This window comes from Pseudopipra pipra, chromosome 1 (assembly GCF_036250125.1).
Source record: "Pseudopipra pipra isolate bDixPip1 chromosome 1, bDixPip1.hap1, whole genome shotgun sequence".
Lineage (NCBI taxonomy): Eukaryota > Metazoa > Chordata > Aves > Passeriformes > Pipridae > Pseudopipra > Pseudopipra pipra.
In genome coordinates this window covers 90,405,240-90,422,641 of record NC_087549.1, presented here as the reverse complement: position 1 = coordinate 90,422,641, position 17,402 = coordinate 90,405,240, and the positions used below count along the sequence as shown (strand labels likewise).

The 17,402-nt window shown below is 38.4% G+C and overlaps 1 protein-coding gene across 6 annotated transcripts in view; it reads right to left on the bottom strand.

Annotated features, from left to right (window-relative positions):
* Positions 1-749: 749 nt before the first annotated feature.
* Positions 750-17,402, bottom strand: part of NUP153 (nucleoporin 153) — a 44,665-nt gene continuing 28,012 nt past the window's right edge. For 3 of the 6 annotated variants that reach the window (XM_064664767.1, XM_064664725.1, XM_064664758.1), the window contains exons 11-22: positions 15,225-15,363; positions 13,489-13,626; positions 13,020-13,112; positions 12,702-12,792; positions 12,297-12,416; positions 10,070-10,684; positions 7,976-8,170; positions 6,707-7,546; positions 5,760-6,119; positions 3,840-4,112; positions 2,384-2,540; positions 750-1,916 (exon numbers count right to left, since the gene is read on the bottom strand). In XM_064664767.1, coding sequence (XP_064520837.1) covers positions 1,832-1,916; positions 2,384-2,540; positions 3,840-4,112; positions 5,760-6,119; positions 6,707-7,546; positions 7,976-8,170; positions 10,070-10,684; positions 12,297-12,416; positions 12,702-12,792; positions 13,020-13,112; positions 13,489-13,626; positions 15,225-15,363 — 3,106 coding nt within the window. In that variant the 3' untranslated portion in view covers positions 750-1,831. The remainder of the gene's footprint in view (positions 1,917-2,383; positions 2,541-3,839; positions 4,113-5,759; positions 6,120-6,706; positions 7,547-7,975; positions 8,171-10,069; positions 10,685-12,296; positions 12,417-12,701; positions 12,793-13,019; positions 13,113-13,488; positions 13,627-15,224; positions 15,364-17,402) is intronic. The other 3 variants (XM_064664742.1, XM_064664731.1, XM_064664748.1) reach the window with 3 other exon arrangements.

Here is a 17,402-nt window from a genome sequence, read left to right as displayed (position 1 = left end):
TGTGTGGTTTTGAAGTCTAGTTGCTGAGTATCTTCTGTTTCTAGAAACAGTGACTAGAGCTTTACACATGAAAAGGGCAGTTGGCCTTTGTCCTGCTGTCAAGTCCAGCTCGTGCTTAGAAACTCATCTCACTTTGTACCCTCGGCACCTGCAGCCGTACAAGGGGTGAGCCGTGTTCTGGTGAAGGGCAGCAGTGCCAGCAAAGGCCTCAGCCCTGCCTCTGAAGACATTTACAGCACAGACACTTATGCAGATCTCTTCTGTTCTAGCTAAAGGAAGAAACTGTATCTCAGTCATACACTGAATGTTGTGACTTGGTACAAAGTTCAGCTGTGGGTCCCCAGATGAACAAGCATTTCCTTTGATTTTACTAGAATAATGTTTGTTCTCCAAGAAGTTCCTTTAACTGCTACAGAAGTGGAGACCCCTAATTACTCATTTGTAATTGGGGGTACCTTTTCCTCTTCAGTTAGAACAGTGGTGAATGTAACATTAACTGTTTTTTTTAATAGCGTTATAAAAAAATGAACTGCAGTCAGCTGACACACTGATAAGCTGCTCTAAGCTTCAGTCTCCAATAAAACTCTCCTTTGTAACAGGAGACCTTTAACTTATTTAAGATCCTCTAAAATCAGTGACACTGTGAAAAAGCAGAGGTTGAAGAAAGCATGTTACATTGCTCAGGTTGACGTAACCATCTCATACAGTTACAGCTCCAGGTGCCTTTATGGAGAGTTAAAATTGCCAGATCATATTTCGCAGTTTTTATTGATGGCATTTATCCCATGGTTTAACATGTTAATTATACTGTAATAAACATGGCTTTAATATTAAACTTTTCCTTATTATCCAAAGTCACCACAGTCCATTTCAGTAAATATAAAAATATATACTTAATACTTTGTACAATACTGGTTTTTGGTCCAAACAAAAATGGATCAGAAAAGCCAATAAACTTACTTTAAGAATTCCCAATTTTAAAGATTTTCTAAATGGATTTAGGCAACTTTGAATAATGAGATTTACATAAAATCTGAGACAATACTAAACAAAAATGGCCGTAACACACAAAATTAAAATTTCAATTTCACAGATTTGTTATGCCAAAAAAGTACATAGAGAAACAAAATTGTATTTACACATGTTTCATAATAAAATAACAAGGCGAGACAGGTGATAAAGGGCTGTAAGAATGAAAATATAGAAATAGCATATAATTATTAAATGAAGAACTACAGATCTAACAAGTCCTTAGCATGGATCATCCTTAAATCAGTCTTCCTCTATCAGAAAATTTTAGTGCACGATACACCCAAACTCACTCACTTCACACATACACCAGCACAAACTCAGCATAGAAATCATTCGTTATCAACATTCTCTACTCTATACAGCATCCCTCGCTGATATAATTACAATTTCGAGGCGTCAGTAAACGCGAATGAGCGCACGTAGTGGTGCGGATGAAGAGGTATTGTACAAGCCATTCACTGTGCAGGCTCTACTCAGGGCTACAGCCAGACCATGCCAAGTCAGTGAAAGAAGTAACTTGAGACTTTTGCTTGAGAACAGCCTTGTTGCCAACTTTACTTGCTACCGAAAAACGTAACAGGGAGAGGGAAGGGAAGGACAGGAAAGCTAGGTTTTATATTCCTTTAGGCAGATCTGACTTCCGATAAGCCAGCATGAGGTACAATCCCAATAACTGAACAATTCAGGATAGCAGCTGAACAATTCAGGGTAGCAGCTGAACAATTCAGTCAGGGTAGAAGCTGAACAATTCAGAGTAGTAGCTGCTTCCAATGTTTTTGATGTTTTACCAATCAGGCGTTTACTTTCTACGTCTAACTGCATGCTTTATCTTCCGACCAGGAACTGAAGGTCCAGAGGCAGAGAAAACATTTTTCCCATTAGTCCTATCAAAAGAAATTAGTAGTTCAGAATTTAGGACAGTGTAGCTGAAAATTCAGTAGCAGCACTGAGAAGATATTCCAGAACAACTGTTTCATAGTCTTGTCTCACTAGTTACCAGCTGGCAACAAACGGCAAATGATGAACAGGAGGAAGAGAGTTCCAGAAACCAAAACCAATTAAATCTCTCTTATTCAGAAGGTAAGCAGCAGCATAATGGCTGGATACGGATTTTACCTTTCAAGAACAAGACAATCTCACATGTGTTGATGTGTGATATTCCTGACAGCTAGGCTCCTTTAAAGATACCGTTGCTTAGTTAGCCAGTCAGGCTAATACAAGGAAGGGTGCCAAATTTAGTTTCAAACTCCAAGGTTCATCTGAACACCTCAAGATTTAACAGCAGTAGAGGCTGAACACTGTCCACTGATATTACCCGAAGCTCAAGTGAAATTCTGATACGGTCTCTTACCCCAATGTAAATGCAGGCTGGTTGAACGAAAATCCTGAAGTGCCAGAAGGCTGTGCAGGAGCTGCTGGTGCAGAAGGATTTGCACTAAAAGTGAATACTCCTGGGCTATTTGGAAAGCTGAAATTAGCAGTATTACCTCCAAACTGGAATACAGAACCTGGGAAGATGGGGTGGAAGCAGAAGCAAGTAAGAAAGTTGAAATTTGAGTTCATCCTTTCCAGCAAAATCCTCATGTTCTTCCCCACTATCTTTATAAAAAATTTTTTTACAGGTTGCTCAAGATGACAAAGTTTTGGGAGTGGCACCTGAAGTGCCAGATCACTACAGGAACAGTATGTATGGAATGAATCCATTCACTTTAACAGAGATTGAGGAATTCTTATACTGCTGGCACACTGATAATGAATTGTTCTCTAACTTGTGTGCCATCATAAAGTTTATACCTATGCAAACTGAAGTTTATTAATAAAGTCTTAAACTGTAGCCTGGAATCACGTAGATTTATATTCAAGTAAACTTTCTTGTGTTCCTGCAGCTGATCTGGGGACTCTCCCTTTCCTTTAATGTCCTAGCACAGCACCCCACCTTTAAAAACCCCAAACATTCCTACCATCAAAGTAACTGATAAGCAACACAGACAATCCAGGGAGAATTTTACCTTTGAACTGCTACCTAATTTATGAAAGGCTGACTGAGTAATGTGGTGTGCCAACTAATCTACTGATTAGTACAAAAATATCAGTTAGTTACAATGGAGGCTATTTTGTAAAACTTCTGAGAGGAAAAAAGGGAGGCTTTTCCCTTTAAATACTTGATGTGATATCAAATACAGACGTTCTGGCTGTGTTTTTCTTTTTGAATTGTTACTAGTGTGTGGAACAGGTCCTTCTTACACTTAAATACCTTCCCATGGTATTTTATACTTCATTAGTAAAAAGATCTTCTAATATGTCTTAACTCATAAATTCTTAAAAAACCCAAAACAATTCTGACCATATTTTAAACAATGAAGCCTATTAAAGTCAGATAACTAAGAACTACTCTAACAAATCAAAAAATAACAATTTTGCAGTGCTTCTGCCCTTCTGTTTTGCACAAACTTACCAGTGATTACTCCATGGCTTTCAACACTTCCTTTTAATCACTAGGTTTCTCAAGAAAATAAAGCCCAGAATTTGTGGTAGGGTTGCAATCTCCTATCTGCTAAGTCTCTTGTGGAGAAGGCTTACTGTGAAGCTGGATACCTATGGGTACATCATGTCTCCACAGTCAGGACTGAGACACAAATCACACCCCTATACCCATTATTTTCATGGAGGACAATTCCTACATTTAAATACGAGCGTAATGCCAAAGTCTTCTTTCTGCGTATAATTTAAGGTGCGCTTCATGAAAAAGAAAATAAAATGTATCATCTTTGAGACCAAAAGGGAAGAGGAGGATGGTGGGCACTCACCAGCACTGGGGGTACCAGAACCAAAACCTGGCTGTTGGGTTGCCTGCTGTCCGAACACAGAGGGCTGAGTACTGCTTGTCACTGAGCCGAAGGCAGAAGGAGCAGGCTGAGCGCCAGCTGAAAACAACGGTGACGACAGCGATCCAAAGCTTGGAGCGCTTGGCTGGCTGGACCCTTGGCTCGGGCCAAATGCTGGTGGCTGACTGGCACCAAATGGTGGGCCGGCAGCAGGCGCTGGGGGCCCAGAGCCAAACAGAAACAAAGACGACGACCCTTGGGGAACAGAAGAAGGATGTCAGTCAGTACGTGCCATTTCCCTCCCATCCTCAAGAATGAATCTAGAAACAAAGGGTTCTAAAACCCCAAGTCTGGTAGCTCAATCCTCATTTTAATCTCAAACTAATTGTATGGATATATAAAGCAAATAGTACATCAGCCACAAGAGGAATTGCACCTTTTAAGTAATATGAGAAACACTATGTTTATCAGAATTAGACAAAATTAAATCTCAAACACACTGGTTGCCTCTTTATGTTCTCCAAATGAATTCCCACAAATGGTATGATTTAATCTGTATTTACTAAAAACTGTTTCTACCACACACAGAGAATATTCACTCAAACTGTATTTTTCAAACATGCAAAATACAGCTCCTGATTTATTAGAACAACAACATGCATCTCTCTTCTTGTCAGCAACTGCACCTCTCCCCTGTCCAAGTGTTTACCATTATCAACTTCCGGAGGTCAAATGATGCTTGCAGTGATGATCTCTGTACTCAAAAATTTGGTTGACCAGAGTAACTTCTCTACCTATCATCAACAACCAGCCCAACTGTTCAGCTGCTTCAGTTCTGCATGGCCAGCAGAAATAATGGAACAAAAATGAAACTCAACTGAGCAGTGACTCTGAATGTACGTGGTGGATGTGCTATGCAAAAAGGACATTTTATCAGCACTATTAGTGCAATCTGAGCAGCTCTCATACAACAGGAAATACCCTCTGTTGCACCATAACTCGGAATGGCTTTATTTCCAAGATGAACAGATACACAGTAAAATAAAGGCTTCTGCATTTGTGAAGATGTTTGAAATATGGTGTCACCTACTAATGAAATGACACTAAAAGTTACTGATTTGTGAGGTTAAATCAATCTGTTGGGTGTTATAATTTTAGACTGTTTTCTCTGTTTCTGAAACATGAAAAAGTGTGCAAATTAAACTTCTGTGACTGACAAAGTTAAGCCATCAGATCAAACTAGATTAAGTCTTTCCCTCACAGGTTCAATCTTATTTCCAGCATACTCTGTGGCTCACAGGAATATGGAAAATTTAGTGGATTTTGTCTTGTGTCATACTGCTTCATGCATTTATTCATTTAAATCACGCAGTGGCGTAATGAACATAAAACATGAAGAAACTCTGTATTTCTTATTGCTCTCTTTTCTAAGATATTATTGCTAGATAATTAACAAACACCAGCCATGATCCTTAGTAAAACCCAACCTTTAAGCAGCAGTGATTGCATTTAGAGGAAATGCATTTACATATACTTGTGAGGGGGAAGGACTTTGCAAATCTTGACATTATTTACAACAGTTGAGAGTTTTAGGTATGGGAGAGAAAAATCAGGGACGCTGATACACTGATTCCTAACTGTAAGCACTGGACTGATAGCAAGAAGAAAGAAACTATCATTCATTTTCATGGGGAAAAGCTCCTATACAAGCTGTATTTCTCAGGCTAGAGAAGAATGAGCCCAAATTTATATTGCTGAATATAAATACTACTAGATTTCCCTACTTCCATGCATTTGGCCTGCACATTTTCCAAAGTAAAATATTCATGAAACAGGATGTCCTTGGTCCACTATGTAATGGCAAAAATGAGAAAAGTAGAAGAGCATCTATTGAAAATGTACCTGTTGAACTCGATGTAGTTGTGGCTCCAAAAGTAAAGCCTGAATTTGCTGCATTGGTGCTGCTCTCTCCCGAACTAAACAGAAATGGAGTAAGAGTCGAGCCAGTGCTGGAAGATGTGGTTGCTGGTTTGTTTTCTTGAGAGAAGCCAAATGACTGAGATGTTGTAGATTCTGCAGGATTGCCAAAAACAGAGCTGGTCACAGTGTTGCTGGGTTGTCCAAACACAAAGGGAGTGGGAACTGGCTGAGGGTTTGAGGAAGAGAGGGTGCTGCCAAACACGCCGCTGCTGTTGGCTGAAGTGGTGGGTACGACCGTGCTGGAGGAACTAGAGCTCAAGAAGCTGAAAGATGCTCCTTGTTCTGAAAGGAAGAAACACAGTTAATAAGTCACACAAATGGAATTTAACAACCAAGAATTTTTCACACAGTGATTATCAATGAAGAACTTTAATCCTCCACTGCAGACTTTCAATAAATCAGAGGAATACAAAACTGTGTAGTATCTATGAAGTGATTTTTGTACCTTTGTAGGAGTAGAGAAACTCCAGTATTCCCTGTAGCACAGCTGCAAGTACATGGAACTAAGATATTCCCTCTCTCCTTCCCTTTTACTATAAAAAACAACATTAGTATGAGGCCTCTATACTGCACCATGTTATAGATTTTATCACCAGCTGAGCTGCTGTTACTGAGACAATACAACTTCTGTGCTTATACCTTATACAATAAGGTTCCCTAAGGTGTGGCAATTCTTTTGTCTAAACATAGTGTTGAAACTCATTGAAATCAATAAAGGAATTGCCACATATTGTCTATGCATCAACAACCGGAACTAAAGACAGGCTGCAGGTAGTATATAAATCCCACAGATTTTGTCCAGTACAGCCTCAGAGCTATTATTTGATAGACACGATCAGACAAGTGAAGGCAAAAGATGTTCTGTTTACCGCAAGTACTGGTTTGTGCCCCAAATGCAAAAGGTGGCTTTGTCTGCTCACTTTCCTTTTCCGATGGTTTACCGAAACTAAAATTGAATACAGGTTTTGCTGTGCTCTCCTCTTTGGTATGCTCAGCTGTCCCAGATGAAAAGATAGGTTGTGCCTTTAACTCTTCTTTGTCAGATTTCTTTCCAAAGGCTAATGGACCAGCAGAAGTGACAGAGTCCTGTTTCTCTTCTGCCCTTCCCAAAACAAACTGTGAGGCAGGTGCAGACTCCACACTGCCAAAAGAGAAGCCTCCCTTCGTTGAAACAGTTTCATCCTTTTTCTCATCTGACTTCTTAAATGGCAAAGCAGATGATGCTACCTCCTTTTCTGCCACAGTTCCAAAAGTGAAGCCACTGACTCCGGTCTTATTCTCATTGGTAGCTACGGAAGTAGAACTTGTGCCAAAACCAAAACCTCCCAAAACTGGTTCCTCTTTCCTTTCCTGTTGTCCCAGGCTCGTTGTTCCGAACTGAAATGTTGAAGGGGCCTGACTGGTTGTAGATGGAAGTCCAAAGGTAAAATTGTTACTTTTACTTTCTTTTTTACTGTCTTCTGACTTAGAGTCTGAGGAAGAAACTCCAAATTTGAAGTTTCCTGAACCAGTAGGAAACTTAAATCCCCCAGTCACAGTGTTGGACGATGCAGATTCAGATGCAATCCCAAACTTAAAGCTACTTTGTTCTCCAAATTTAAAATTTCCTTTGCTACCCAAAGTTTGAGAAGATTCAGAGGATGATGATGGGACACCGAACGTAAATGATGGCGTTGCGGCATTTGTAGACACAGCAGCAGTATCAAAACCTGCAGAAATAAAACAATATCAAGTTTGCAATATATGATCCACCCACACACACACACAAAAAACAAATAAGGAAACTCCACACTCCCTCTCTGCACAGATCTTTTCTCAATGGTGCTCTTCTGTCCAGCACCTGGCTTAGAAAAGCACTCTGCTAACTTCTTTGGAAGACCATGGTTTTAGTCTAAACTCCAAATGAACAACATGTAAGGCTCGTAAAGGACAACTATGTCACTGATATAAGCTTTTCTCTGAAAAAACGTAACGTTTTTCTGGGGAATGGGTGTGGAAACATAGGCACTGTACCTTATTTAAGCAATATTCCTAGACGAAAAAACAGACAATTTTGTCATACCTCAAAGGAAAAATCACTCTACTTAGAAAAATAAATTGCAAATTGCACACCCTTGTTTTTCCTCATGAAGTATTACCTTTGAGCTCTGCTTTGGTGCCTGGCTTTGCATTTTGACAGGCTATGCATTTTGTGGCTTCTGCTTTGTTTTGGACCGAGCAGACCTCACATTCCCAGCTTCCTTCAGGCCTCTTGAATTTGTCTAAATCCAGAAAACCTCCAGAAGAAGCAGAAAAAGCAGAAACACTGCCACTAGTCACAGGCACTGAACTCCCTGAGAAAGAAGCGAAATAGTTAATCATCCTACTTAAACTATAAAGTGAACATGAATTTTTTAAGAAACTCTCCAATGCTCACTAAATTGTAAAGCACACAAGCATAACAGTAAAAAACCATCAAGCTACAAGTTAATTTCAAACACATTCTGAGAATGTAAACAATAGAAACATCTGCATTCTTTGTTGCAATTTATATATGATTTTAAGCACAAATTGAACCAGTGACATTGAAACAGCAACTGCAGTTCATAAAATACAGCAACATGGCCTATTTCAGATGTAAATTACAGGTATTGCATCAGAGCTGCTAAAAGAATTTCTGGTGACACAAGTAACTGGTAGTCAAAGTTAGCATCACTCAAGTTAATGATCACTGTCTAGTGATGAAAGGCTGACAATTTACTAGAATGATTCATTAGCAAGTCACAAAGACAGGAAACATTCAAAACTACACAGTGACAAAAGAAAAAAAAAAAAAGGAACTCAAAGTTTCCCAAGCCACAACTCTGTTCACTACAGAAGCTACACTGTCTTCAAGAGCAGCAGAAACAGGTTGCCGAGGCACAGAAGACAATCTTGCCTTCAGATTTTTTGTTTCTGATTTTTATCCCCCTATGAGATGTCACTTGTTGCTGCACCCCAACAGCAAACTTCAGCTCCACAGTGTGAGCAGTGAAGCCGACACCCAGAAGGCATAAAAGCATCACATAATCATCAGCTACAACTTTAAACCACTGAGGGTGGCATTTAAGAGAGAGGCAGAAGATAGTATCTCAAGTTCAAAACATTAAAGACAGGAATGGGTCTTCTGTTCCACAGCACACCCAGAGAATTTATATTCATGCATCTTACCTGCCTCACTCATCCCCTTGACAGACATAACTGTGCAATTCTCTGTGCCACGGCAGTCATGGCAAACCCCTCAGTTCTAAAATTCTTCCTTGCAATGGCCAGAGTCTTGGACAACTGGCCAATAGTGCCAGCTGACCACTCTGATGCTGGAAGTCCATGAGAACAAGCTCTAAAATGCATTACTCTTAGCTGAAGAAATTCCACTCTTACTGCACAAAAGCACGATCTAGTCCATCTTATATTAATTGCCCCCCCCAGATGTATTTGCAAGGATGTTTTTGACATTAAATGATGTTAAGAGCCAATGAAAATTAGTGGTAAAATAATTATCTGTTGTTTAAAAAAGAATAAATTCACTCAATACAGTTACAATCACATATAATAGGAAAAAAACCAGAACTCAACTAAAGAAGGCACCGGCATCCCCAAAGTCTGTAAGGACCCTGACTTCCCCAAACAAGGTCACACATGCTCTGGAAGACTACCATAGCCTTCACAGGCATAGCTGAACACATGGTTTTGTTCTAGCTTAAGACAACTAGTTAAAAACTACACTGTCTTGGAATCTGGCTTCATACCTCTGCTCAGTTACACTCAAATGCTGACTGGAGACATTTTTAGCCATGTTGTATAAATACTGTTTCTACTTACGTTTTGAAAGAGAAAAAAAAAAGCCCAAGAAATCCAGTAGTTTTTAACTCTACGGAGTTCACATTTTTCCCCAATGAAAGGGAGTCAACTGGTTTTAAGTTAATTAAGGCATCCATTTTAGTCATCTTTCCTCACCAGCTGTAAAGCAGGGTATATTTGCTTCAATTCAGCTCTGCACTAATACATTTCACAATCAGTTCAACTCATGTGACAGGCTGGAATCTGGGCTGAGACCTCCAAAGTGCCTGCAACCATTCCTGCAGAGAGCCACTAACCCATCCTGTCTGGCGTACAGCCATGCTGCTGAAAATATTTTTTAGATGCAACGTATTTTGTTCTGTATAGAATGCACAGAGACTGAGATTGAAACAACTGAGAAGAAAAGGACAAACCTGCTTTGTCGGACTGACAAGCTACACATTTGGTGTCTTCTGCCTTATTTGATACAAGGCACACTGAACAGTTCCAAGAGCCTTTTGGCTGTTTAAATTTGTCTCCAAATCCCAGAGTGACTGTTGTGCCGGCGCTGCTGGAGGAGGATGTCACTGTCACTGAGTTGTCTGTGACCATTGGCATTGTCAGAGCAGGCATCACTCCTGTTCCAGGCTTTGGTGTCTCACATGCTATACATTTTGTAGCTTCAGGTTTGTTCTGGACCAGACAGGTATCACAATCCCATGTGTTGGGTGCTGGTTTAAACTTGTCTTCAAAGCCCAATGTCCCTGCTGTAGGGACTGTTGTCTTAGAGGAGACACACTGACTTACACTTATCGTCTGTTTCGTACTCTCAACAGTTGACAGTTTAGCAGCTTCACATGTTACACATTTTCCATCTGTGGTTTTGTTCTGCAGACATGGGTCATATGTGTCAGACTGCCAAAACGAGGATGCTTGTTTAGAGGTGTCTTTACCTGCAGAAAAACTACTTATTGCAGGCCTTGTATAGACGACTGTGCTTGTAACAGGCTGGGCAGATGAACAGGAGGGTGTTTTCCCAGACATAAAGCCTAAATTAATTAAAAATTAAAATAGTTAAAAAATCAAAAATTAAAAAATTGAAAAAAAAAAGAGGAGAGATCTTAGTGATAAAGCAGTACCCTGCTGCATGTAAGTTACTTTTAATACTAGACAGCATAAATTTAAACAAACTGTCAATTGTCACAACTATACATTCCAACCAACCACAAGAGGAAGTCCCTGGAAATCTTATCTAAAGGGATGAAATTTCATATGCTGCACTGAGACACAACATAACATTTCTTTAAAGTTTGATTTAACTCTTCATTTCCAAGAAAGTTTTAAATACAAATCTCCTTAGTATATGCCACTACAGTGGTAGATACAAGTGTGAACAAACAATACTGAAAGCTGACTGTCATGGACTAGAAATAATCCAATTTCATTTTAAGACACCATGTCCAATCGAATCAAATTTCTAAAGCTATTTCTGTCGTAGTAGATGACTCACATTTACTTTGACAGCTGTACAGCAGTTGGTACCTGGAGCAGTAATAATTAATAAAAATTAGGACAACCAAATAATTTTTATCTTTGTTCAAAATGCACTGGACACAAGCCAACTCCTTATTTAAAGGTGACAACTTTCCAGAAACAAGTACCACCAATATGGAAGCACTAATGAAAATGCTACGGTAATACATCTTAAATATCAGCACAAATTACTTGTAAAGGTAAAATGAAGCATTTCTTTTTTTATTATTATGTTGTTGTTGCTTTGTTTTGTTTTGTTTTGTTTTTTTAATATCAGAAGTAGAATCTTTGAGTAGTGTAGATTCAGAACCCGCCTCTCTTAAACTGATAAAGAAAACTAATGTCACTTCACTGGTAAGTCTTTCCTTAAACACACAGCATAATTTCTCTCATTTAGCTCTTTCCAATATAAAAAGCCACTGCCTACTTAAGTAGTATATAGATTTGTCATTTCATAATAAAAAGACCTGCTACAACTCAAGGCTTATGGGAAAAGATCAAATTCAATATAGTCCTTCTTGAAACAAAAACCATCATCTACACACACATGCACACGCACTTTACTGAACAGTTGAAAACAACTGCAATTAAAATATTTTTAAGTGGAACAGCCCATTACTAATTAAAATTTACATTTGAATCGATAGTAACTGTTATAATTTAGGGCCGAAAGATTTGCAGCTTTTGAAACATCTTTAGGAATGACATTATCATTCTTCATTTCTGGAGATGGTGAAAGTGGGAAAGGAATGTTCATAAAGCATTTTACAAACATTTCCTTTCCAATTACATAAACGTCATTTATTTAAAACAAAACATTGATTATTTGACTAATTCTTTTATATTTAATTTTCAATTACAACCTAATACATAAGGAGAAACAATGCATTTGGTTTGAAGTTGCAGTTTTCCTTTCAGCAATGAAAGCCACTTACAATAGAATCAACCCTAACAGGTGCAGCATTTAATGTAATGTTCTCCTGTGTTTGTATTTATAGCTAACACTGCCTTAACTGTGACAAATGAGGGGCTTTTTTGTTGCTGTTGTCGTGGGTTTTTTAAAAATCAATGCAATGATATACAAGTATATTTTTTGCAATATATTTTTTAAAGAGTTCATTATCTCACCAGGGCTTTTTAGGATGTCTAACACACTTCCTTGCTTTAAGAACTTAGCAGGTTTGCAGAGGCCATCGTATTCTTCTTCCTCTTCCTTCTTATTGCTGGTGCTGTTTACAGTGGTGCTACCTGTAAAAGTAAAACAAAACCCACCTTTTACAAAGAAATCCACTTAGTATATATTCACATTTGCTAGAAACAAGAATTTCCACGTTTCATTCCTCTTATATAAGAATCTTCAAAATTCTACCTTGTTTACAACAGTTTGTAGTTACAATTTGGTTAAAAGCAGACCTGTCACTGAAAACACCTTTTGCCTGGAATTTGTAACATGCTCAGAAATGACAGATTACCTATTTCATATACATAAAAAGAGAATCAGCACTAGATTTTAAATGTTAAAATTTCTGTTACCTGGACTAAATAAGGATGTCACTGGTGTATCAATGGATCCAGAAAGCTCTGCCGACTTTGCAACAGGAACACTAAATGTAAACTTAATCTGCTACGAAAAAGAGAGATTTTTTAGATTCTAAGTAATTTTAATCAAATTTCACACAAATAATAACCTGAAATCCAGTCTTCAAACTTGTGGTGGATGCTGGATAACAAATTACAAGTCAGAAATCTATATATTAGTTTTTCCCCTTACCAGGGCCAATTCTGCTTTATTGTTCTGCAGTATTTTACTAAAGCCTTGAGAAAACATTGATCTTTATTTATTTTACTTACAGACAATGGAGGTAGCACTTCCACCTCAGTAGACTTCACAATTGGAGATGAAAATACAAACACGGGACTGCCAACATTACTTGCTGGTTGTACCTGTATTTTCAAAAGAATTAAGGTTTGTATCTAAAAGAAAAACATCCAGGTGAAACAACAGCAGCTACGTGAATTCACTATCTAACAGACATTCTGCAGTGAAGTTGGGAAATCTGATCTTTGATATTTCTAATCCACAGCTAAGAGTTATAAGAAAATGAAGCTTGCAAGTGAGTGTATAAGATGAACAGAAGCCAAATCAAGAACTTTATGCCTCCCTCCCCAGGTCCCAAACGGAACACAACCGCGATTCATTCAACAGGTTATAAACTCATGCTGGTTAGTTTTATGAGCACCATAGAAAAAGTTAACATTCAGCAAAGCAGATGTATACTCATCCTGAAAAAGTGTCCACGATATACAAAGAAAGATTTACCTTGTTCATCGCAGCTTTTGAAACAGTGCTTGGTGATGATGAGACGGCACTACTGGCAGGGAAACTGAAGTTGAACGTCGGCAGCGATGCAGTACTGATAGGTAGGGGTACTTCGGGTAGTGCTGCTTGCTCCACCTCCTAGGTGTACATTTTAATTGTTGTAAATTTCAATTTTTCTTTAAAAGTTGCAAATTTCAATTTTTCACTTCTTTAGAAAAGCTGTAGATTTTAATTTTCTTCTTTCACAACACATACTACCTTCCTACCCTATCCCACCCTTAATTTCTTAACAAAGTTAAATATAACAGAGAGATTTATAGGCAGAGCAAATTTTTAAAAGGAATCCTAACTTCCCCACATAAATCTGCCACATCATTTTTATTTATGGCAGCCCTGTTTCCATGCAATACTACATTCATCACCTGTCCAGTAAGAAGACTGAAAGTTAGCTCAAAATTGTTACCTGTGCAGAACAGAGAGGAGCACAGATCAGATTTGTTTTCTGTACTCTAGTTAATATAGAGACATAACCATTCTATGATGCCCTTATCTCTTCAAATTAAGAGTACAACTTCATGGCAAGTAAGAAAGTGTTCCTCTTGCAAAATTAGGTAGGACAGCTGCCAAAGTTTCTGAAGTCAATACTGCAGTGAACTTGGAAAAAGATAATGTTTAAAGAAACATGTGTGCTCCTTTGAGTATGAAAAAACTCAAACCAAACCATAGCACAGAATGCCAAAAAAGAAAGCCTGACAAACAGCACAGAAGATCATACTCTGGTAAATCTAATCTATATCATGTATCAGGAAGCAAAATTTAAAACTCAGAAATCAGTGTACCTTGAGAACTTCTGGTCTTACCCTTGTCTTTTAAGCAGTTTGATTACCAAGACTAGATTATAGTTAGGGTTTAAATGGGAATAGCCAATCTAATCACAATTTGCACAGTAGTACCAAGATCTTCCCAGAAGCGACTAAGCAGAGATGTACATCGCTACTACAGAAATTTAATGTACCCTACAACTCACATATTTCAGAGATTTCATCTTAGGAGTCTATCACAACCTTGATATTGAGACCATTTCTATTATAAAAACATTCTCCACTATCTACTACTTCTTCATTTTGCATCAGCCAGAAGACTGATTTAAACTTTTTATATTTAAGATCCAGTAGCAGGCAGCTTACATAACAATTCAGTCAGGAAAATAAACTTTGGGATAGCAACAACCATTGTTTCATTAAATGGACTTCTGCCATTAAAACAGGAAAAAAAATGCCTCCACAACAACTTTGACTAAGTGCCAAAAATTGTGAATGATCATTAGCAGGCATGCAGAACACTGTCTTCTGCTTCAGGTTCTTGGCCCCTTACACAACTTAAATATGAAATAACAAAATAAGCAAACTTTCTTTTTTATCTTGGCACTTGTTTCAAACATCGTTCCTTTATAAAAACTCTACAAACTTCCACCAAATTTATTCATTCAACTACTAATTAGAAACTTTGTAGTATGAAGCATATCCATGATACATCTATAGATTTAAAAAACATAAAACCAAAGCTCAGGCACTTCAAACAGATAACTGAACTGGAGCCTGCTCTGAAAGCCACAGCAAAACACCCACACAACCCAAGTGACATTGTTATAAATTACTATGAGGCAACAAAACTGGCATACTCAGCTAATTACTTCAGTAATCTCAGAGAGATCAGTTAACCTCAGAGACCCTTACCGGCTGTTGTTTTTGTCCAGATTTTGATGCCGAGTATCGCTCCCTTTCCCTCCTCATCTTGCCACAGGCACTATCCATTCTTCCTCCTGAAGACAGACCATTGGACGCAGGAGTATCGGGTTTGGGGTAGGTCAAACTGATGGCACAGAACAATACATAGGTTGAGGAAGGGGGACAGAAAGAAAAAAAAAAAGGAAAAAAAAGGAAAAAAATCAATTTGTCAACTAATTGTTTCAAGCTATTATAGCCACTATTAATCCTAGAACTGTCGCCTTCTAATTGGAATAAAAAAATTGTCCCACAATTTGCTAAATGCTGGTAAATAGATGGTGTTCTGAACAGCAAAAGCTGAATAAGAGCAGCAATGACAACGACATACATAAGAAACAGTCACAACATCCATAAAGGAATGATGACTAAGCCAGAAGACCCGATATAGAAGAACTGATTTGGCTTGTTATTTTCTGATGTTTGCTTTAAATAGTCCAGACATTGGAAATTTTGACTGTCAGTTCTCTGATTCTGTGATGAGCATGTATCTTTGAAGGGTTATAAAAGAATAACTAAAAATATATGGAAAGGGGGGACGGGAAAGAGCGTGTGTGTGTGTGTGTGCGCATGCACACATGAATGCTGCCAACAGCTCTTATGGAATAGAAGAGGCTTAAACTTTTGTTGCCAGATAATATGACAAAAGCTTCACAAGCAGCTCTGGCTTTCCTGAGGCCATCAGCAGAAGCAGCAGAGGTGTTTGGGTGCGCCAACATTCCAGAAGTCTTTTCAGACATGAATACAGATCCCTTTTGTAAGGCATACAAAGGCATTTCTCTGTTCATTACAAAAGCCTAGATCCAAGCCAGAAGACTTCCTAATCCAAATGGGAAGGGAAAAGAAGAAAACAAACAACCCCCCCCCCAAAAAACACACACATCCCCCCCCCCCCCCAAAAAAATAACAAACCCATGCGACATCCCAAAATAGAAGTGAACTAGGGAAAAACAACGGTAAAAAGTAGTATGGCATCAAAATGAAGTATCCCTGGAAAAATTACCATATTAAGCTTATCCTGCAGCTAAGCAGTCAGTTATTACAAAAGTACATTTGATGACACTGAAAGACACCAGGTCAAGTTTCCAGAGGACTGAGGAAAACAACTGGTCTAAATCTGTCAGATACTTGCAAACAGTCTGCTTAGCACTGTAACCACTGAGAGGAAGCCAGATCCTTAAGGCCATATGCTCAAACTTTTATCTAATCCAAACTGACAATCAATTTGAATTCTGAAAAAAAATCTTATGTCAAAATACATCTTTATTCAGACAATTATAGCATGTCTACGATAGCCCATATTCCTCTTTTCTGTTAACACCTGTCAGCTTCCAAGGGGGAAAGACAGTGTTCTGTCTTCAAGCAAGTAAGTCCAATCTACAATTCTGACACAGGTTTAAATACTAAACAGCCTTTGGTAGACTGGACAGAGGTGTACCGAAGTACTGCAGGTTAGCTGCACAAAGGGACTCTGGCCTTTATCAGTGTTGCATCCCTGCTCCAGAACATGACACACAACAAAGTCTGCCTTGTAAAAGAATTAAAAAAAACCAGAACCATCTACTCTAAAGTCAAAAGTAGAACACAGCAGTAAACCTTGTGAACTAATAAAAAGCAGTATCAGTTTTCTAGATCTCCCTTCTACATGGAGAAAGGAATTTTACCAAAGAAAATTTAGAATAATTTGAAAACCCACAATTAAAATCTAACATCTGTTTGCACCTCTGCCAAAACCACCTCTGCAAAGATGGTTCTTGTAAAGTCAAACTACCTGATGATAAAACAAAGAGCTGGCTTTGGGGTTTTTTGCAAGCCAAAGAACGCCCAAGACAACATAAGAATTGTTTGGAAGATGAACATAGAGCCAACATGTTAGCAGATTCCATACTACTGTTCTTTGAAAGGGAGGAATCCTCAAAAAAAGCATATCTTTTGATCTAACAGTGTCTTAATTCAAGCATAACCCAAAAGATTAGTTGCCACGAACGGAGAGCTATCAGTATTATCTGGAGGTGAAGTCATTCTATCTAAGACAAGCGAACAGTGTAATGTAAGATAATCTCCTCAAGAAGAAATACAATTATTAACTCCCCTGGAATTTTGTGTTTCAGACACAAGCTAGCATTCATT